General features: G+C 38.8%; 1 protein-coding gene across 6 annotated transcripts in view; it reads left to right on the forward strand.

Annotated features, from left to right (window-relative positions):
• MCC (MCC regulator of WNT signaling pathway) overlaps window positions 1-23,430 on the forward strand; it is a 180,902-nt gene that overhangs the window by 130,621 nt on the left and 26,851 nt on the right. For all 6 annotated transcript variants that reach the window (XM_068176000.1, XM_068176001.1, XM_068176002.1 and 3 more), the window contains 8 exons: window positions 17-153; window positions 4,023-4,186; window positions 8,809-9,015; window positions 17,736-17,882; window positions 18,181-18,270; window positions 18,934-19,082; window positions 20,765-20,905; window positions 22,058-22,158. In XM_068176000.1, the coding sequence (XP_068032101.1) occupies window positions 17-153; window positions 4,023-4,186; window positions 8,809-9,015; window positions 17,736-17,882; window positions 18,181-18,270; window positions 18,934-19,082; window positions 20,765-20,905; window positions 22,058-22,158 (1,136 nt within the window). The remainder of the gene's footprint in view (window positions 1-16; window positions 154-4,022; window positions 4,187-8,808; window positions 9,016-17,735; window positions 17,883-18,180; window positions 18,271-18,933; window positions 19,083-20,764; window positions 20,906-22,057; window positions 22,159-23,430) is intronic.

Genomic DNA, 23,430 nt, shown 5'->3' on the forward strand with positions numbered 1-23,430 from the left:
TTGCTCTCTCTGCCAGGGAGGAGGATGAGTACTCGGAGCTGCGGTCGGAGCTGAGCCAAAGCCAGCAGGAGGTTAATGAAGACTCACGCAGCATGGACCAGAACTCCGTCTCAGTGCCAGAGAACCAGTCCACCATGGTCACTGCAGATGTGGGTGAGTTCTCAGCAGAAGTGATGACTTCCCACAGCAGAAAGGTACCATAGCTTTTGAAATGCAAATCCAAGCATTTGGTGAGGAAATGAATTAATGTAGGATGTGTTAATCACAATTGATTCTGAGCTTCTACACACTGTGAACTTACATGTAAAGTAATCTTTGTGCCTCGATTGTAGAATCGTAGAATCATTATGTTTGGAAAAAGTTGGTGACATAATAGAGTCCAGTCATCAGCCCAGCACCACCACCATGTTCACCATTAAATTTAATTATTGTCCTAAAGTGCCATACCCACATAGTTTTTGAACACTTTCAGGCATGGTGACTCCATGCATCCCCTAGGCAGTCTGTTCCAATGCTTCACAACCTTGTCCATGAACATGTTTTTCCTGATATCCAATCTAAACCTCCCGTGTTTGCTCTTGCCTGGTCACTTGTTACCTGGGAAAAGAGTCTGACCCTCAACTGACTGCAGCCTCCTCTCAGTTGTACAGAGCAGTAAGGTCCCCCCTGAGCCTCCATTTCCCTAGAAGCAGACCTTGGTGTAATCCTTACTATGACAGATTTCCAGAATTCTCTTCAAAAGTCTATTCCTGTTTTCTATACTGTATTGTTTATGAGTGCAAGACCTGCAATAGCACATTTGTATTTTCATGTCTACAATTTCTACAAATATTGATACAACGGTATTAATAATAATGTGACTGTGAAGTGTCTGCCCTAGGAATTAAAAATATTTAACTGAGGTTTTTAAAGTTATAAAGAAGTTAATGTTTTACTTTCAAAAGCTAGTGCTTACTGTTAAATTCCTATTTGAACAGATTCTAATATGACAGTTCTTTCTTCCTTAATTTTCTTCTTACTAAGAAAAGAAAAGAAGAAACTAATTTGCTTTTCAGGGTTTGTTTTGTCTTCATGAAGTGAAGCTGAACCAGGGTTTGTGGATATAAATGGCAGGTTGTCTAATTTTTTTCTAACAATGAAAAACATGGCAGTAGAATGATGTACAATGTAGAGACGTAGAAGATAAGGGGGATGATATTTCTGTCTCAAAAACCAACAGACGGATAGCTCTGGAGCCAGCCAAGAATTGTTGGTAATAACACACTCTGAGGAGGAGCAGGATGTGGCTGGAGAAAAGAGCCATACGGAGGTAACAGGCAGCACTCTTCAGAGACAAGTGTCCTTGTTCAGCTCCAGGACATGAGCACAGCACAGCACACCGCCAGCACAGGGATGAAGCTGAGAAGGGGGCATGTGCTGTAGATCAGAGTCCAGGTCACCTAAGACCCCAGGAGCCCTCCCAGACATTCAGAAAGGTCTGAAAGAACAGATTGCCCATGATGACTAATTTGCATAGAAAGGGAGAAACTTATCTCCAGAGTGGAGAAAACTTACCTATAAACAGGTCCACAAAGCCCAGGTTGCTTGCTTTGCATGTGCAACCCAGCATTCTGAACAGCTGAATCATGCCAGAGCCAGGACTGATGATCATCTTCTCTCTTCTGCTCTCCTCTTTTCCTTTATTCTCTCTTTGTCTCTCTCTTTCTTTCTTCTTCTCTTCTATCTCCCCTTTCCCTCTCTTCCCTTTCCCACTTCATCCAAAAGCCATTGCCATGTGTTTATATAGTAGGTCAGGGCCTAACCTGACCCAGTTTCCATGCCAAGTGTATATTTGTGAGTTTCTGTGGACCCTCTGATTTACATCATTCCTTTGACCACAAGCATCTGCAAATCTTGGGTGCTCCCTTTCCCTGAAGGCTCACAGATAACAATGGAAAAAGTAAGAATGTTATCTCTAGGGTTTCCTGCATTTCTTCCATATTTTCCTTCTATCCATAGATTGTCCTTTTTGGATGCTGTTTCCATATTTCTGTGAAAATAAATTGCACACACACATATATAGATATAGGAATATGTATGATTTTAAATCCTTCTAGATATAGGTATATAAGGATAAAAAATCATGCTCTAATAGCCCGTGTGTATGACTTGCTTACTGCCCTGATAGAGTGACTGCCCTAATCAGTGACTTAGTGAAACCAGTAATACCTCATGACACTCTAAAGCATGTGGATCTGCTGCTCTGTTGCTACAGGCAATAAAACACGTAGAGCTAGAACTGTGAATGCTCTCCAGTATGTCTTGCAGAGCTTGTGATTGGGCTGTGCTGGTTTTCTGTCAGAAATGGGGTTCTCACATTGTGAAATATTTATTTTATGGGGCAAATATCACAGTCAAAACAAATCCCAGCAGGCAAAGTCTTGTGAAGGTTGGTTAAATATATAAGATGTTTATTACAGAAGATGTTATGGAAAAAAGCAAATTCAAGCAAACAAAACACAAGGTTTTTACAAGTAAGCATCTTGCTTGCAATATTCTGCTTGTAAGTGAGTGGTGGTATTATTATGAAGGGCTTTTTTGGTATTACTGTAACACATGGGTGGCTGCTAATTAGGAATTAGTGAAATTACTTCCCAGAAAAAACTTTTATATGTTACCCATTCAAATTTTTCATGCAATGCTATAACATCATTCTAAACTCTCCTTTTTGGTCAGCGGTAGGTTTGTGTTTATGTCTCTTAGGCTGTGGACATAGGTTAATGATAATGAGTTTGCAGTTTTTTACTTTCTGTTCTTCCTATTCCTTCATCCAGCAGCTGTCAGTCTTCCCTTGCACAGGGAGGTTTCAAGGCAGTCTGCAATAATCTGGTGACTGAAGTATGTTAAAATTACAACCCAGTTCAATGCCACACTTATTTAGTGCTCTGCAAGAACCACAGGTATGAGACTACCGTGAAGTTCTAACCATGCTGAAGCATTCGTAGCAGCAGTACAGGAATCACAGCCTCCACCAAGAATGCTTGCCACTGTTTTTAGTGGAATAGAGGAGCTACAGGTGTGCTACCACCTCATAGTGCACCCCCTGTGCGCTCTGCTGTGGGTAGCTACTGCAGTCTCTGACCTAGCAAGCCAGAAATACTGACTGGCACATCCAGGAGGACAGCACAAGGGTGAATTCTGCCACAGGTCTGCCTTAGGATCTGCCACTGTCCATCACCAGAGGTGAACCTAAGAGAAACAAAAATAATTTATGGAGTGAGCTGGCAGGGTGCAGAGACTCACTTGTTTTCACATAAGTGGGCAGTGGGCAATAGAAGAGGTTTGCCTAAAGACGGGAAAGGAAATAATTCTCTGTAATACTTTATAATTAAAATAACATTGTTGTGTAAGCTGGTAATATGGTTGTAGTATGAAACATAAGCTGTGGTGTTATGATCCCTGAAAATTCTGCCATTTTATTTGAAGGAGTAGCTGTTAAAATAAAACACAGGCTCTAAGGTGGTTGTTAGGGATCATTTCTGTAAACACCACGATTTTTTAAAATCAGGCAATACCTATGTATAACCACAAAAATTCCTCTGAAAACATCAAGTTATAACATCCCTGAATGTACCTGACAGAAGAATCTTGTATTTACCGAGATGAATGTATGACTTAAATAAAATCAGGATAATAGACCTCAAATGGCCAAAAGAACAACATAAAAAAGTTACAGAATGTAAGCATGTAATATCTTGAAATGTTCTTCAGAAAATAGGGAGTTTTGAAGAAAGAATGAACACTTCAGGTAAGCTGTGGGTTGTTGTTTGTCAGATGAGAAGTAGCTCATGATTTCACTTGATGTGATTATGGTACTTAAGCCTATCAGTTGTCGAGGGAAAAGAATGCAAAGTGCAGGGACATTCTCTGAACAGTATCAGTCCTGGCTGTTGTGCAGCAGACACTTCTGCTTAAGAGTTTGTTTTTTCACTGAATCACTACTTGTTGTGATGTTTGTTTTTTTTTGTCTTGCTTTCTTTTAGATAACTGTAGTGACTTGAATTCAGAACTGCAGAGAGTGCTGACAGGTCTGGAAAATGTTGTCTGTGGGAGGAAGAAAAGCAGCTGCAGTTTATCGGTGGCAGAAGTGGACAGGCACATTGAACAACTCACTACTGCCAGCGAACACTGTGATTTAGCTATTAAGGTAATGGTAACATTAGGCTCTAAAATGCAGCATGTTCATTGCCTGAGACACCTGATCACTTCTGTAATAATCATAATCACACTTTGCTTCCTGAGGTGTTAAAAGTACTTTACAGGAGTCAACTCAAGTTCACAGTGTGTGTTTGTAAGTAGTAACACACCTGTTCTACACCTTCCAAGGTACAGGAGGACCTACTTTGGACCTCAAATCAGAAATGTATTTATCCTATGCTCATTTCAAAGATAAGAGAAATGGGGATACTCAACAGTTAATTTACTTTCTTAAGCAATTTTGTTCTCGCCTGCCCAAGGTCCTACAGCTAATCATTGACCAGTGACTGAAAACACACTGTGTATGTTTGTGCTTGGCTACCTTAAAATATAAAGCTGTCCTGATTCCAGCCAGGACTGGGCTAATTTTTGCAGTAGCCAGGGCGGGGCATGGCCAGGTTATCCTATATCACTCATTTTCCAAGAAGTGGGGAAGGGGTCCCTTCCTGGTCATGTATTCTTGGGGGTGAGAGCTCATGTGCAAATTGCCCATTTCTTATACACTCTCAGATTAGTTTTTTTGCTGTTACTGTTCATTTTCTTACCTCATTGCTATTTCCAGTAAATAGTTCATATCTCAACCCTCGATCTTTGCCTTTATACCTCTGATTTCCCTTTCTATCCCTCCACTGGAGACTGGGAAGTGAGTGAACAGGGGGTGGTTTGGAGTTGTTTCAGTAGGAACACTAAATTGGGGAACACCATTCCCCGCACCACAGCAAAAGCTAATTTAACACTAAGCATTGGTTGTACATTAGTTCAAATGAGATAAGTCAGCCTCAGGAACAAGTAATTCAAGTGATGTCTGTATGTTGTGAATGTAACAGAACAAGGAGATGGATGTTTGCTGACACATGTAACAAAAAGCACTGCAGTTCAGAATCTGAAAGCAAGAGAGCCACAGAGAATCTTCCTATATAGGGGAAGACATGAACATGGTTTTTGTGTCAGGTGGAAGGGTGTCAGTGACTCATTTATACAAGAAGAATTATACTGACAGTTTGGTCTTGCAGTGAAGAGGTCTCTGACCATTCTAGATGGCTTTGACAGCCCTTTGTCCTACTGTTGGAGAAAGTTCCTTCTCTCCGTGGTAGTGCCTGAGGAATATAACAAAATATAAAGCAATTAACGTTGAGTAGTAATTTGAAGAATGTGTGTATGTTTGACTTCTGGTCTCTTGGGATCAGTATTAAAGCAGTTTATTTCAGTGTCTCAGAGGATTAGGATCGGTACTTTGAGTGTTGCCAATTACTATTTGGAATTTTAGGGTTAACTCTTTTCAGAGGTCACTATTCACCAAAAGAGAGACTGTGGATTCTGGGAAATAGAGATCAGCCTGTGGAGGCCCACAGAGGTATCTGAAGTGAGATGTGTTTAACAGAGCAAAACCCACACATAGAGCCCCTCTCCACCATTGCACCCCTGGCTGCAGGTCATTTCTGCTTTCATGTTTCCTCAGAGAAAAAATGGAGAGAATTTTAAAGTGGGTGGAATTGTGAATGGAAACCTGAAGTGTTCTGACTACCTTTTGCCTTGGCTATTGGTTTTTTTCTTCAGCAACAGACTAATGCATTTAAGTGTTTTAAATCCTTCAGCTTTGGTAGTTAAATTTTACTGGGTTCCTTTTATTGCAGTTACTGCTGAATTACTTTTTGCTTCTTGTATACAAATTATGTCACCCTAGCTGTCTCAATTGTTTCTGCCCCACAGAAACTGAAAAGACCTTGAAATTAAATTTATCAGATTGTCTTACTAACTGAACAGTTACAAAAGCATACTTTAAGAAAAGGATTTAAGAAAATTTCCACAGAATAGTCTGATTAATGCCTTGCTTATTCTGGAGATCACATCAGTGACAGATACATAACCACTAAAATTTTGCTGATTAAAGAAGCTGTAAATATTTCCAAGCATGAAACATTTAGAATATGAGAGCAACTGTACTGGATCGGACCAAAAGTCCATCTACCTAGTGGCAGACACTAATGGAAAGACAGCATCAAAAATGACATGCATAGTATGTTCTTCTCCTTCCTTCAGAGATATTTCCAGCAAAGTGGGTCTGTAGGAACTTGAACCAAAGATGATGTCTTTGTGTTTAATTTTAATGGGTGAAATCTTCTTTTTTGTTTCTATCTACTGTGGTTTTGGACCTGTCTAAATTTTTGGCCTCCATAAATTCTGTTAGGAATAAATTTTGCCATTAAGTTACACCATGGGAAGAATTACTGCTTTAGTGTCTTTTAAACCTGATACTTGCTGATTTAATCTGATATCTCATCTATAACACAGCACTTCCTGTAAAGAAAATAAAGCAGAGAGCACTGATGGCAGTGTCAGCGACAAGACTGGAATTACCATGATAGGGCATCCTGCTGCCCTGTGCTCAAAACACGACATTGTGATTCAATCCCATACTCCGTGAAATTATACCTGAATTATCTGCTGTGCGGCAACACACTAGATAAAACTGCTTTGTAATGCTGCTTTGAAGAAAACTAATCAGCATTATTTTACATAGCTATATCTGTGTACAGTGTTTACGTTTTATTTTCCATGGAGAATGAATGGTTGGTAACATATTGGACACCAGAGATTGGCTCTAATGATAGTGCTCTGAGAAGAAGTGGTCTGGGAAGGGGAGGGGTTGGGAAAACAGCAACACTGGAGCATGGGGAATAGGGAGGAAGGAGGCAGCAGCAGAACTTCGCATTAGAGGGGTGAGAAAAACACAGCAGGGGAAGTTCAAGGGTGATGTGGAGGAAGAAGGGAGTGGAGAAATCAGCACCAAAGAGACACTGTTTAAAATAAAGCTGGCATCATCAAAAGAGAATGCTCCTTCCATTACCAGGCTTCTTTTTACATTGTGAGATTAACCACCCTGTGCTTATTAATGCGAACTCATCCTCATGCTGTGTTGAAATAATTTACCCGGTCATAATTTGAGACCTATGGGTCCAAGTGAAGCTAATACAAGGGAGACCTGCAGCTTCCTTCACCTCACAGAGATGTTGCAAGCCTCTGCTTTTTCAGAAAAGTAATTTCAGTTTCCTGCCAAATCTGTAAGCACAATTACAGTGTAGATACTCTGATACTCTGTCAATAGTTTCATAATTGTGGCTCTAAACTGTATTGCAGTTTTATGTAAGAGAGACATGAAATACAATTCAAAAGGATAAACTGAACAAATAATAAAATTTCATTGATACCTCAAAGTCAGACAATGCTGAAAACAGTGGTAAGATTTCTTGCAGGAAAAAAAGTGTCTCCAACTAGGCTTATTATTTTCAGCTATAGTCTAGTTGGTTCTTTTGCTCCCTCCCAGTTTAAAGAAATAAACAAAGCAGTAAATATTCAGTAACATAGAATCATAGATTCTTAGAATATGCTGAATTGGAAGGGACACATCAGAATACAAATGTTCTTTTGAATAAAACAGCTAAATAGATAATTATTAACCTTGGTGCATCAGTTATCTTCCATATTAGATGTAAAAGTATAGGCTTTACCTATAACTTGTTTTTGGATTAGCCAATGAAATGAAAATTTCTGCATTGCCAGTGATGTCATATATTCTTTTATTTTCCTTGTTTCTTCTCATCATTTCAATACACACTGCTTTCAGGGAAATTCAAAAGCTTATGGACAACATCTGGAGTGGTTTTGCTTGTTGCAGGTATTTTCCATAGTTAGACATGGAGCACAGGCACAGCATATGCTAGGTAGTAGATTCCAAACTGCAGGTGGCTCCCTCACAGGCTATTATGTTTCAGCGTGTTAGTGGCCAGCCTGACAGTCAGTTCAGGAATGGCAGTATTCCCTTGCTGGTGGTGGGTACTCGTTCACTTTCCCCCACTGGAAATTCCTGAATGTCCCTTGTACTGAGCAGTGTCTACAGAGTTCTGAGCACAGAGGTGGGACAGGAAGTGCTTGATGCCATTGTGTCCCAGAGAAACCCAGCCTTTTTTTAGGTACTAGAAAGGCTGTAACATACCCTTTAAGCCTAGTCAAAGCCAGAGTTCTTCCTTTTATTTTGCTGTCACCTCAAGGAAAGAACATACTCAGGAACATGGGAAGGAAGAACCCTCTTTTAATCCTCTCCCACTCTTTTTATTGCCCTTTTGTGGCATTGGTCTAGCAATAAATGAGGCCCCATGCAATGCACATTCACAGACTGCTCATTTCTGCCTGTTATTCAGCAGGGAAACAATAAGTACAGTGCTTACCCATTACAAGGAGTTATTAATTTGTTCTAAAGCATTCTGAGATTAAACTACCAGGATTGCTGTCATTCACTGGTGACATGTTTTATTTGCATGAATTTGTCTGCTTTGGTGTTTGTCAATATGAAATGTTTTAATGATATGGTCAAACTGTCAAAGAAAATAAGTAATAATTTTGTTTGATATTACTTAGCAAACAAAAGAAGCAAACTAATGGTATTGAGAGGCTGGGAGTGTATATATAAGTGTGTAGATTTGCCTGTTAACACACAGTTCTGTTCCATGTACCCATTAGTCCTGATCAGTTGTCTTTGCCCCTTTCTGTTTGTTGATGACTGTGATTTTGCAGACCGTGGAGGAGATTGAGGGAGTGCTGGGACGTGACCTTTATCCAAACCTGTCTGAGGAGAGGTCTCGGTGGGAGAAGGAACTGGCTGGCCTGCGGGAAGAGAATGAGAGCCTCACAGCTATGTTGTGCAGCAAAGAAGAGGAGCTCAACAGGACCAAGGCCACCATGAACGCTGTCCGTGAGGAGAGGGACAGGCTGCGTAGGAGGGTAAGGCTGCTGCACAGATGACGCCTTCTTCCTCCAACCTGTGTGGTTTTGTCACCAGAACAGGCTTCTCTTTAATCTCACTTCCTGTGCTATAGGCTATATAGCTTTTTGCTTTCAAATCTGGGCTGTACAAATGACAAAACTAGGACAGAACTGAACATAATTGAAAAAGAGTGTGTGAAAAACAGCCAGCGTGCACAACAGCCTGATTTCAGAAATCAGAAAAACTGATATTCATCTTCAAGGAAGCATACATAACTTGGATATAGAGAAAGCAGATGTTCATCTAGTGAATTTTCCTGTGAGGCTACTTTTTCCTGTAAACAACAAATATTTCTTTGTTTTTGATGGGAATTCGATTTGTGATTAGGAGAAAGAAAAAGAGCAGGACTCCTGTCAGTGGGCAGTAATTCTCCTACTGAGCAATGAGTAGTAGTACTGAATGAGTAGTACTGAACAATGAGTAGTACTGAACAATGAACAAGTTCCAGCCAAGTCCTGCTTCCCTGTCTACATTTTATGATGCTTTAAGGTCAGATAAAGGCTTTGTGCTTTGTGTGGAGTCCAAAGTGGAAAAAAAAAGGGAGAAGATTTGTTCACAAAAAAGATGAAAGATCCAAGAGGATGTGACCTCAATCTCAGTTACTTTTAAAATGTGTTTACTTTGTACCTAGTAAATTTGCAGAGTTTTGTTTAGATAACAAGTTTTTTTATTTTTAAAACAGGCAGTTTCAAGTTTGTGTTCAGTCTAAATGTCAATTCAGACCACCGTATCATGATAAACTATTGCAAGTATTACTCTTTACCTCTTGGCAGCAGATTAGCTTTTTTGCTGTTCTAAACCAACATTGTTCTGCAGTGACTCTGCCATTACAGCATGAACCTACATCGTGTGAGATTTGCAATCTTCAGGTATGAAACCTCAAATTACCTTTGCAAAACTCCCTGTCTTCTAACACTAAAAAGGCATGTGTGATGAGGCAGGAATAGTAATCTCGTATCATATAAAGCAAGACCACTTCAACTTTTCCTTATTAAATTTTTGTCTTATAATATACCATAGGTTGTTTTCAGTCCTGAAATTTTTGGACTGATAGTGATAATATTTTTTACTGGAGGCAATACTACTCTTTGAGATACAGAAGTAGCATTTATGGACTGGCTGGATTGTTGCCAAATTGAGGGGCATGGACATCAGCACAAGCAGGCAGAGAATTAAAGTGTGTGCTTGAGAAATTTGCTTACACAAATGCAGTTATTGACACTCCAGGTAACACAGATCAATATTGAGATATCAAACAAGAGAAAGATAGGTGGCCTTGAGTATACAAAAAGATTATTGTTTTGAGAAGTATGACATGCGAGTTAAGGGGCTTAAAAGAATGGTACCAAGAATTTATGCTGACATCCCAGAGCTCCTCAGTTGAGAAGCAGAAAAGGGGAAAGAATTGGTGTTGTACCCTCAGGGATCAGCATGGCTGAGCCATAGTAGCAAATTGAGTCCTATGAGGTACCAGAGAAGTTGTTTTCAGTAGGGATTGGAAAAATTGTATAGAGTGAGATCTGATCTGGTTTGTTATATGTCATTCTTATCTCTTAAAGATGCAGTTTAAATTGGCAAAAAATTATGTAGACAATGGTCAGAGAAATGGTCATTGTCTGTAGAATAGAGACTTGTCCTGTTCAGCATGGCAAAACAAATTCTTAATTTGTTTTCTCTTTACAAATCCTAGAGAAAGAAAATAAAAATGGGAGCAATGGCTCTCTAAACTCAGGGACAAAACTGGAGCAAGAACAGAATAATACAAACCACTTGTAGCTGTATGAGGCCAGAAGTTAGTCTGTGAGGTGTCCAAGACACAGGAAGATTGTGATTCTGAAGAAACAGTAAGGAGTAAAGCTACTGACTACTTTCTAAATAGAGCTTTAAAATATTAAAGTTATGTTTGTATAATGAAATATATGACTATGCGAGGATATCTGTTAAAACCAGGATCATTACATTAGGATTGTATCTGAAGAAAAACAGAAAAAGCCAAGTTAACACAGCTGCATAAATTCTAGAGCCAGCCTTAGCATCTTTTCACGTTTTGTTTTTGTTTTGTCTGGCTGCCAGCAGTTCCAGTTCTCTATTATGGAGGCATCTCTGGTAGAAGCAGAATTGAGGTAATCAGTTTGTTTCAGTTGTTTGTAACTACAGAGGACTTTACTGAAATCTGGTAATTGATATCATCCTTATCATGCAGAATAACTGATTTATTACCCCCACCAGAGAAGTTAGTTCGTGACATATGACCCTGTCTGCACACTGTGTAATTCTTGCACTGGGGACCATATTTGCATTTTTAGTGTAGCTTCATGTCCATAGTGACAACAAAATAAATGTTTTCTTTGACCTATGAAATATTTTCTGTCTGCCACCTGAACTCAAAAGTCACTTCAAATTATTTCCCTGGAGAGTGGAAAAGGAGATCCAACTAAAATTTAGTTATTGTCCTTCTCAAATTAAATTGGGTGAAGTGAACAAGCTTGAAGTTGACCAGATCAATAGGTCTGTTGCTTCAGACCAATGCCTGTAATCAAGCAGAGTGCTTTCAATACATTTTTCTCAGGCTTGTTGGAGATTTAATTTAATTAGGTATTTACTGCGCTCAGTTAACAGATTGAACTGCTCTCTGGAACAGTAGCTAAGAAACATCATACATTCAGAGTTTGTTTCTCACAGGTCATTAGTGAGTGAGGTAATTGCTTAGTTCTGTAAGTTGTCTGCAGTGTAACAGCTAATTTCATAATGCAGTGATTTTGCTGCATTAAAAATAAAATCTATTTAGGTCCGGGCTGGTCAGTGCCCTAGAAACTGCTTACACATAGCTGACCATAATCCTGAATCCAGTAATACAGATAAGATAGTGGGGACCTTCTGTGTCAGTCTGTGGGATTAATATTATTATTACATGAGAATAAGGCTGTAATTGGGTCAACACTATTTACAACTGCTATACAGAGTAACAGGCTTAAGTAGTAGAAGAAAAAGTAATAATTTGTGTTCTTACACAAAAGCTCTTGTATTCAGCAGTAGATTCAAATGAGTAGCAGTGAAACAGCATATAAACTCCATCCTGATGGTAAAGTAAAAATTGTGGGTTTTTAAATTACTGTCCATAAAAGTTGTCAGATGAGTAGTACCTCAGCACAGTCTTAAGGAGTTGTTTGGCATAAAAGGCAGTGGATGTGGGCAGCGTTCAGGCTTCCCTGAGGCTGTTCTGAAGAACTAAGTCTGAAGTGAAAAGACAGTTCCAGCTCTGGAAGTCTGTTAAATCTGTTCTGCATGAGCCATATGTCGGCTTGTTCAGTTAATCCCATGCTTCTGGTTGTGAAGGTTGTTCTGTACCTTCTCCAAACTCAGCTGAAATCACCAAACTGACCAGAAGAAAACCACTTCATTGGCCGTATTCAGCTAAGACCCTAATAGAAACATAATGCGCGGAGTAGTAGAAAATCAGCATTTTATGTGTGATCCCATCAGCTGCCTACATTTCCCACTCCAGAGAACTTTAATTTGAGCAGAGGGCTCTCCCAAAATATGTGGTTCTTGTGAACAGTTGAAACCTACCTCTGCCACAGCAGGACTCAGATCCTTGGCCTTGCAGGTGTTCTTGGGCCCACACTGTTCTCAGATGACACAAAGCTGGCAGGATCTGCTGGACTCTGTTTTGTAGTCATTCCTGTTGGGATCAGAAGGTATTGTTCCAGATTGCTGGAGAACACTGATACATTATGAGCCCTTAGAGATTATTATCTGCTTCACCGCTTAAAGTGACCCTGAAGCTGTTCTGTCTCCTTTATCTCTTGGTGAGCACCAGAAACCTGAGCTAGCAGCCAAAGCTATTTCCATTCTCTACACCCTTCACTTGCATGGCATTTGCTTATGTAGCAGCATCTCCTCTTGGGTGTGAACAAAGTAGAGTTTTACTTCTGATTCCAAGCTTGCATGCAAATACTCAGTGTTTAAGTGACCTTATAGATACCAGGAATTATTTCTTTACCATACTCAGTTGATCACAAAAGACAATACATAGAAACTCAGCAAACTTTGTTTGCTCTGGTGCTCATGATATAGGAGAGGCAGAAAATTGGCTCTGAAAATGAATTAAAGGTAAGGGATTTTTTTTTTGTCTGGGAAAGACTCTCACCACTCAGAGCAGCTCAGATTGTTACACGGATGTTAGATTTGGCATCTGCTCCTCCACAGATCTGCAGTATGCATGAATAAATTAGGAAGTGGGAGAAGTTCACTCCCTGTAGTTTGTTGTATTTTGTCTTCCTCCACTGTATAACAGGGGAAAGGAAATGAAGAAGCATTAAAATGCTGAGGGGGTAAAGTGCTTTTACTTGAAGGGTTCAAAGGTACTGTATGATGAAACAGATCACAAGTAGGGTAGAATGAAAAGAATCACAGGCATGTCCCTCATTTGAAGCTGGTTTAGAAACAAAAGCAGCAGGTGTCCTTTGAATGTGGAAATCAGTGATAGAAACAGGCAGTTCATAGCTCTGGTGGTTTGTTTAGGATACGTTAATGAATCATGTAGTTGTCACTATGCTTGTGCAAAATAAAAAGACTAAAAACATGCTTCTCAGACTCATGGTTACAAATAATGAAAATATTCCACTGAAATATTTTTCTGTAGCCCATGATGCATTTGGACAAGCACGTCTGTGACATCTGTTAATAGTTTATTAAGTTTTTCATAAATTGAACATTGCTATTCTCTTCTACTCTTACTTTCTTTTTATTTAGTTCTTAAGGTGATAAGAAATTACCTTTAATTTTTCAGTATTTCCTACTCCAATTCTCAGCATTCAAAGGAAAAAAATTAGAAATGCAGCTCAACAGTTGGTTCAATTGCAAAACATCAAATATTTATAAGTGACATTTTGAGTTACTTTTGTTCATATTAATAACTTGAGAACATCTGTTTGCACCTGACCTTTTTTTTTTATCTAGGCTATCCATTGCTCTGAAACCTAATGGTTCTGTTGCCTTGTGTCTCACTTAATGCACCTGCTCCTGCTTTTTCCAGGGTTCCAGCACTTTTTTACTTCTGTAATTTTTTGGACTTCGTTCAGTCATTTGGAAGATCTTTCCATATATTTTTTTCTGAATTTCACAGACATTTCCCTGGATATCTCCTTTTTCCCTTCATTCTCAAATCCTTTTTTTTTTTTTTTTTTTTTTTCTGACCACATGATAAGATCTGCTTGACAGACAGTTTCCACCTCATTTTAGTGTTTCAGGAGTTTATGGCAATTTTTATACCCTTCTGCATGTTTGTTTTTAAAGTAGTGTGATGCAAGGACTCAAGAAATTTTTCTTTAGATCCTTCCTGGTTATTCCTCCTCCCAAACTCAGAAATCCACACTCTTCCTGTCTTATAATGTAACTTTTTTGGGTTTGTTTCTATACTTGTCTTTGCCCATTGCATTTTGCCAATTTTGTAATCTATTTCCTGTAAGACATTACCCTTCCTCTCTCTCCCATTTCCAAGTGTTTATTGTCTCTCATGTGCAGTACTGCAGTTTACCTTCATTCTATGAGTTAACCTTCAGAATAATTTATACTACATTGGTAATGATGCTAAAGACTTGACATGGGGGGGTCAGACAATTTTTAATCCCGTCTTTAAAATCAGTCTTTTCATAACCTGTGGATTCACCAAACCAGAGAATAAAATGGCTCTTCTGAACTCTTGATTTGAGTTTGGGGTATTTTTTCTCTTCTTTGGTCATTCTTTATTTTTTCTGTAGAAGAGCTACCAGTGTGGAAAAGTACATTCTGAAGAGATGCTGCATATGCATCTATTTAAGATTGAGGTTTTGGTGACTAATGTGTCTCTGGGCAGTGTGGAAGATGGGCAGCCCAGCCATGAGTCGCTTGGTGAATGTAGGAATTGTGAGATGTGTGATTTTACCGGTCATACAAACTTGCCCTATTATCCTGCTCAGAATTAACATCCATTACTCAGTGTTGGTAAAATTAGTGCAGTTATTTATAGCAGTCAGTTCAGCATGTAATTTCATAAATTAAGGCCTGACTTAGTAAATACATCAAGAAGGACAGATAAGCAGGCAGTTTGTTTTCATGGTTGCTTCTATGATACAATATTAAGGCAGTGAGTTGCACAGATGAATAACTGTGCTGTGCTCTTAAGTTTTCTTCTAGAAGTGCTTTTCTGAGCAAAACTTCACCTGACTACATTCTTAACTGTGTTAATTTCTCTTTCTGTTGCCAGTGTTGTTTTACAGATTTGTATGAATAATTAGCTTTGTAATCCTGGCCAATAGTCACTTCACAGTAAAAAAAACACAGAATAAAGGAAACCTACCTGCATTAAAGGTTAGTGTGATACAGTCTTTGCATAAGGTAGCTCTAAACTTCAGAGTCTACCAACACTTGGCATTTAAGCAACTTTAGCACTCTCTTTCTTGGTTGCACTTAAATTTAAAATGTTACTTGCTTTTGAACTGCAACCTTCCAGGACTGGCTTCTGAGCATAGGTGAATATTATAGCAATTTTTAAGCTGGACATGGAGGCTTGGGTTTTATTTTATAAAGAATACATCCAAACGGTCTTTCTGTTAGTTTGCTTTTATACAGTGCTGTAACTTAAGCACTTGGAGAATTTAATTTGGTACAGCCTGGGTTGAAAGAAATAGTAATAAATGGCAATTTTGACTTAATGAAGTTTTGGGGTTGCTTTTTTTTTCTCAATGTCAGTGCCACAGTGCAAATCCTAAATGCACTGACATTCCACATCTGCAAGCAAAAATATGCATGCGTGGTTTATTTCAGGTTTATGCATATCAACAGGCTGAAATTATTGGTTTGTAGCAGTAGAGCACTTTTTTCCTTAAGGTTTGCATTAGTGCAGCTGCGTACCTATGTTGAAGCTAAATGTGTCTGTGTAAACAAAGGAGGCCTCAGCTGCAAATATGTAGAAGATAGTTGCTATGGATGTCCACTTCATACGCTCAGCTCAGTTAACTTCATGAGATAATTGAATTTATGATACATAATTCTGGGTCAAGCACCCATATCCATTTTTCAGCAAGTTACTTTTAACATTTTTGTGTATTTTAGTTGTTTGGAATTATTTTGTTCAAGGTGTAACACTCCTCCACAACTGAACAGGGAACTTAGAAGTGCAGTGTGACTTTATGTGTTTTTATTGTTGCCACTTACAGCTTTTTTAAAATACCATGTTATGTAAAACACACAGACTTTTTTTCTTTTTTCTTAATTTGTAAATACCTAAAAATTCTTTTGACACTAAATGTGCAGACAGTCTGTCCTTCAGTTTGCATACAACGGAGGGAGAGGCAGGGGTACTCTTCAGGAAATAGGAGCAGGCTGTAGAGAATTGTAGGAGGCAATAAATACTGCCTTGGTGACTGGAGAGCATTCCAACTTGAACTCTTCCTCTCTGCAGTAGGTTGAAGCATCTGTTGTGCAGAGAACAAGACTGCTGCTGCTGCTTCAGAGACTGATAAACACTGTCCAGATGCACCTACACCCAAGAAAGTCTAAGCTTTGATGCAGCTTTAATTTTGGGGTTTTTTGACTAAAGGACTTCTGCTTGCTTAGTCTTTGTATAAATGTATTTAGTATAGAATCTCACCTTTCTTTAGACAGTAGGAATCACAGTTGCATTTCATGCTACATACGAGGGAAGCTATCAAATGGACTGAACTTTACTTGACTGGCCTTCTGATAAAATTTCACAAGTTCAGTTTTGTAGAGGGACTGTTCCAACAAAATTGCATAGAAACCTGTGTATTTAAGGACAGCTGTGTTCAGGGGGATTTCCTCTTTAGATGGTTTCCTTCACCTTCTCCCATCTCACACTCTGTTTGAGATCTGTGGGAAAAATGAGCTCTGTCACTTTACCTTGTGTCATAACTGTTGAGTTAAGCAGACCATTTATTCCTTGTCTGTTAAGAATTATTCCAAGGTAAACACTGTAATCTTTAGCACAACTGTAGTTTGGTTCCTGCAGGCCTTTCTTATTTTTTTTTAACCTTTAAACTGAAAATCTTTTGACATCAGTTCTACAAGTATCTGATGTTTTATGAGGACCATGCAGTGTTTGCAGGGTACTTTTACAGAGAGCTTTTGCACACTGTTGGTTGAGTACTTTGCTGGTATTTTTTTTTGCTCTGTACATTACTCACTGAATGGTAGTTTTAGTTGACTGTAGTTTCAAAACATGATTAATGTTTGAATTTCTTTAACCTTTAAATATGACCAGGTCACCATGTGATCTATTTAAGAGTCAAGAGTTTTTTTCAGCACTGGAGTTTTCCATTAACAGGAGGATTGTCATTTGGTTTGTTCAGCCATCATCATCTTAGGCTGGAGCTTTAGCTTTACCCCAGAGAGAATTATTTCTATACCTGTAGTACAGCTGAAACTTTGAATACTTATTCTACAGTATTCTGCATATTTCCACATTGCTTATATTTTAAAAAACTGATAGCAGTGGGATTTTAAAATAACCTCCTCTCATCTGCTTCCCATGTGAAAACTTTGCGGTCACCAAAGTACAAAAATGTAACTTCTGTGATGAAGCCAGAAGCAATTAGACTTGGCTAGACAATGAGAAAATCTCCAGACTATTTAAACCATAAAAGTAGAAAAATCAGAATGTTATGTTTTATTGCAGGTTCGGGAGCTGCAGACTCGTTTGCAGAGTGTGCAGGCCACGGGCCCATCCAGCCCAAGCCGCCTTACTCCTGCCAACCGCCCCATCAACCCCAGCACAGGAGAGCTGAGCACCAGCAGCAGCAGCAACGACATTCCCATCGCCAAGGTCGGGTTTGTGTATTTGTAACCCTTCTCATGACCTGGGAAAAGCAGGCTTCATTTTGTGCTGTGCAAGCATGGAATTAGCTGGGAGACATTTAGGGGAGTCCTGAGCAGGTCTGTGAACTTGAGCTGTAGAAAGGAATTAAACATTATTGATTGTAGTTCTCTCAGTTACAATGCAGGACTCAGTTCTCTAGTAGTTTGCTTCAGCTTTGCAAGTGTAACTAGAGAACAGATGGGGTTTGTGTGATCTTTATGGGGTATGGGCTGCTGTGTAACCTGTGCAGCATTCTGACTTACAGGTTGCTGAAAGAGTGAAGTTGTCAAAGACAAGATCAGAGTCTTCATCATCTGATAGACCTGTCTTAGGATCAGAAATCAGCAGCATAGGGGTAAGGACTAAGAACTGTGTGCTTGCGTGATCCATGTTCCAATAAAAGCATTGTTTTCTTAATAAAATTAATATGTTTACTATCTGAAAATACTTTAAAAGCTAGTTTGAGCAAAAATATTTCAACAAAGAATATTTCACCCACTATGAAGATCTCATTTTCCCAAAACCAGTGGCTAGAAGTCATTCTCATGAGTGACTTCAAGAGGAAAATTTTGGAGTCAGTTCCACCAAAATACTCTCAGAAAGACTCTCCAGTTTCATTTCACAACTTTCAACCAACAGCAAACTGGATTCTGCTTTTGAAATGACAGTGTAAATCAATAACACTGTTGTTACTGTGTGTTAATATTTATTTTACTGAAGAACTTGGCTCTAACCCTTTGCTAAGCTCTCAAGAACATAAGTAACTTGCATAGTAGGCTTTTAAAATGTATAATGAAATAGTGGACTTTACCTTTGGTTAGTAGAATTTTAGAACAAAATGGCTTCTAAAAGTGGAATCTTGTAAATGTTCTATTCAATGTAAAATTCATAACAAAAACTGAATAATGAATGCGTTGAAGTGAGTGCATGCAATCAAATGCATATCTTAATGCAGAAAGTATCTGGTAGAAATCCAGTGGGTATCTCTTCACAATGATCTATTAACTGCCCTGTGCAGGTCTCTAGTACGGTGGCTGAGCATCTAGCACATTCCCTCCAAGACTGCTCAAACATCCAGGAAATCTTCCAGACTCTCTATTCACATGGATCTGCTATCTCTGAAAGCAAAATCCGAGAGTTTGAAGTGGAGACGGAGAGATTGAATAGGTGAGCTAGAAATTTAGACATGTTGTCTTCTGTTAGCTTCATTAGAGTTGACTGCTATTTTTACCCATTTTGACCATTTCTTAGTTTAATTCCAGCTCAGCTGTGGCAGCTGCAGATAAGCATGGAATGTGCTTGCTGAAGAGGAGATTGAATCGTGTGCTAAGGATTCTTTCCATGACTATAAGTTTGTTTGTGCATTATTAGATCAGCACAGCACCTTCCCCTGTCTGCACTCAGGAGTTTCCCTTTCTGTGCCTGACCAAGTAGTCACGACATCTTTTTTCATAAGACACATTACTCCTTGAAATAAGGACTCCCATAACTTAGTCTGCATCATTCTGAAATTAGCTTGCTTTGTTTTGTTCTGAAGAAATAGAATAATGGCATTTAACTGTCTCAATAAATGTACTGATGCATGGTGGTGTCGCCTATATATCAGCAAAAAGGTTTCTGTCTGCAGAAGAGAGATTACAGCTTTCTGGCTGCAGTTAAAACACTGCTGGTGTTATCCTTTAGCAAGCTCTATCAAAACCAGTGTTTCATGTCTTTTTTGGCACATAAAATCAAAACTTGATCAGGAGTATGAAAATTGTGTCTCAGCATGTCTCTATCCAAATTCTGTCTTCCCCACAGCTAGATCAAATATAGTCTGATGAGTACAATATCTCTTTTTATTTATAGCTTGTGTTTTTGTAGTGCTGCAAAACTTGATTCTTTTTTTTTTTCTTTTTTTTTTCTGTACACTGCACAGTTATGCTTTGACAACATGTATCATTATAGAAGATGTCAAGATACAGAAAGTGGCAGTTCTAGCATCTAGAAAAGTCAGGGCTTTGTTCTGACAAACATATATACTAGCCCTTCTCAGTCTTCTTTGTCAAGAAGTTAGTGATTTTAGAGTCCTGGATGGCATGGATTTCTTCATTAGTCTTTCACCTGTGCAAGGTTTCAAATTGTTTGTCTCTTTGGTTTTGGCATATATCCAATTTTTACAGTCGGGCAAAGTATATTGATGTGTGGTTCAGCAGAGAGAATAAACAGTAATACTGATACTCTGAATCTTCATTTCCATGTTCAGAGTGAACCTCATTGTGGGAGGGTATTACAGTTAAGCTTCTGTTTGACTTTTGCCAGAACATTTGGAGGTTACATTGCCTCACTGAAAACTCATTCGTAGTTTGGAAGCTGCCTCTCTAATCACAACCCAAACATGACTTCAGGTGGAATGGTTACTCTGGATTTTCAGAAGAAAGGAGGCATTTATGCAACTGCGTGATCCCTGCACACACCCGCAATCACACTAATGAATATGCCATTTAAAACAAGTTGCAAATGTGGCAGCAGACAGTGGGAATGAAGGCAGAAAAATTGAGCAAAAGGTTAATATGAAACTGTCCTATGCAGTCTTGTGTCTGCAAAACAAGGATACAGCTTTCTGCTTGCTGCTGCTGCACAGGGTTATGACTACGTTTTATGGGGAGGAGAAGAGAATGACCTAAGAAAAATTTCTATCCTCTTGGCTTCTGATAAGCTATACAGAACTGATGGATTTTACCATCTTCATTAAAAAACACTTGTGCAGACTAAGACATTTTTGTTTTGAAGTGTGATTATTCCTAGAATTTTCAGGACAGTGACTGCAAGTTAAGCTTGAAGGTTGCAAATTACTTGGTTTTTTGCAGCCGTATTGAACACCTGAAATCCCAGAACGACTTGCTAACAATAACACTGGAGGAGTGCAAGAGCAATGCAGAGAGGATGAGCATGCTGGTGGGCAAGTACGAGTCCAATGCCACAGCCCTCAGGCTGGCACTGCAGTACAGGTATGTACCTACACAAGGGGCCAGGAATAGGGAGCTGGGGGAGACTTGGTAGAAGTGCTCAAGAGTGAAGTTGATGGTGTACCATAGGTAATACTGTTTATTTTTTGTTTCCTCCCTGAAAAGGCAGCCCTTTGATTAAACTACCTGACAAACTACCCAATTGAAGTTATTCTTACAGGGTATTTCAACTGTAGTTGACCAGCATCTTAAAGGAATGTAGAGGTTTTATCTCTTCATTCTTAGATACTGAATTAGTATTTAAATTAGGGGTTGTGTGTAGGCTGAGACTGTGTTGCTGAATCCAGCCTTAAGAGACAGACTCTCTGTACTTTCCCAAGACCAGTGGAGCGTTACACTCCACATAACTTAGAATGACTTTGTATTGCATCATTTGGAATTGTGGATTAATGGCTTGGTATTTGGTAGTAAGTATCTAAATTTGCATCAAACTGTTCGCAAAAATACGGTATCACTTAACACCTTCAACTGCAACTAATTTGGGACAGGCAGATTTGGTCTTGGAACAAATCATGTGCCTTTTAAATAATGTATTCTTTTGCTCTCAGCCTTGAGCAAATTGCAATGAAGTGTAAATTGCTTATAGTATATTAGTATGTATTTTTAAAAACATTAAAATTCAGCAGGGATTGTATGACTCATAAATATAATTGGAAGCTGTTCTGTCGTAAGGAGGAACATCTTACAGTCAGGACAGAACAAGAAGTATTTTTCTTGCCTCTTTTCTGCTTACAACACTGTGTAGTATAATTATATTGTAGAGTATAGAATACTGTATGTTGTATAGTAAGATGGTCTGGGAAAAGTTTCTCAAAGGGATCATCTTGACCACTGTTTCTATTGCCACCTGTTTAAAACATGTTTCTGGAGCTTCCTTTATTTTGTGTCACTCTCTTATATTTTGTCTCGTTATATTACTTGAGGCCAGCCTGGCACTGTTATAAGAATGGGGAGACTGCTGAATGCTTGTAATAGAAGCTATGTATGTCATGTTCTGTAATATCCCTGCTGCTAGACAAGTAGTAGAGAATCGTGCAGTTAATCAGCTAGCTCTTTTTTTGTTGTTGCTATTGCAAGTATTGTTGTTCTTTAAATTGCAGTTAACTTTTGTGTGGTTTTTGTTTTCCCTTTCAGTGAACAGTGCATAGAAGCATATGAGCTGCTGTTGGCATTGGCAGCAAGTGAGCAGAGTCTCATTCTTGGACAATTCAGAGCTGCAGGTGTTGGTTCTGTTGGTGAGATGTCAATGTATCACTTAATTTAAGTGTTGTTTTGGCATGTCAGCTAGCATTAGAATTGGTTGTAATGTTGAATCATGTCATCACCCATTACTTAAGAATGCTCTCCAGTCATTTCTTGTTTTTAACTATTTAAATTATTTTATACACCCCAAAAATGGGGGTAAAATGCAAGAGAGCAATTTTAATTCACCCGTGTTGGTTTCACAAGGAGATGCCTCTCCTGGCAGGGGTGAGATTGTTTAGGTGTGCAACTGTACAGAGTGGAATAATTAAACAATACTAGTGAGCACAGATGGCTTAGGGCCATACAGCTGTGGTAGTTGCAAGTCCAGATTCACTAAGACTGACTCCCCAGAAACAGTCTAATCTGTGAAAAACTGAGATTAAAATAATACAAGGGTAGCATTGAGTAGTTACAAATAAAATTTTTTAAAGGCTGTAGTTTTCGACCCCCTATTTTACCTTTGCTGTGGAATTTTAAAACATTCTATCTTCTTTTTAGCCTATATGTTCTGGATTTTTCTTATTTTATGGTTAGTTAATCCTGTGGCTAGGTATTGTTTTTTAATATGCTGCCTGCTAAATAACGGAACAAGCCACTATCATAGGTACAGTACAGTTCAGAAATTTGGAGCTTGGCATTGCTGCTGGCTCCATTCTTCTGATAGAAAGAGGTGATAGCACAATGAAATTCCAGTGTTAGTAGTTCCATTCTTTTATTTGACAGGAGAAGGCAGTCATAGTAATCTTAAAGTAGAAAGAAGTATTCAGAGAGAGAATAACTGTTCATACTGTGCTGATGCATAGCAAGTGCCTGGTGTGTTAGGAGTGCTGGCTTCTCAGTAGAGGGGATCTCTGAGATTTTCTTCTACCTTTCTCCAAACTCTGTTTATTCCCTTCCACAATGTGCTAGGGAACTTCTCCCAGCTGGCAGAGATCATTGAGTAGCAAAAGTGAATTTAGACTTGGATTTTCTATTCCTGTAGGTGGTAGAAAGAAATCTTATTAGGAAGAAATACTTTGAGTTTGAGTAGGATTTCATCTGATGTGCATTTTACAGAAGAGACTGTAGTTACATTTTTATGTAGGTGTCTGTCTACAGCTCTTACTTATGGTATTATCAGTTACAGCCCTGAGAAATAGTGTAAATTTCTCATTACACAGCACAGTGTGGAGGAAGTTGTGTATGTTTTATGTAACTTTACTTCATTATGAAATTTGATGAACACACCTAGATAAAATAACAGATTTTTGGTTTGAAGATCA

Source organism: Anomalospiza imberbis, chromosome Z, assembly GCF_031753505.1.
Source record: "Anomalospiza imberbis isolate Cuckoo-Finch-1a 21T00152 chromosome Z, ASM3175350v1, whole genome shotgun sequence".
Taxonomy (NCBI): domain Eukaryota; kingdom Metazoa; phylum Chordata; class Aves; order Passeriformes; family Viduidae; genus Anomalospiza; species Anomalospiza imberbis.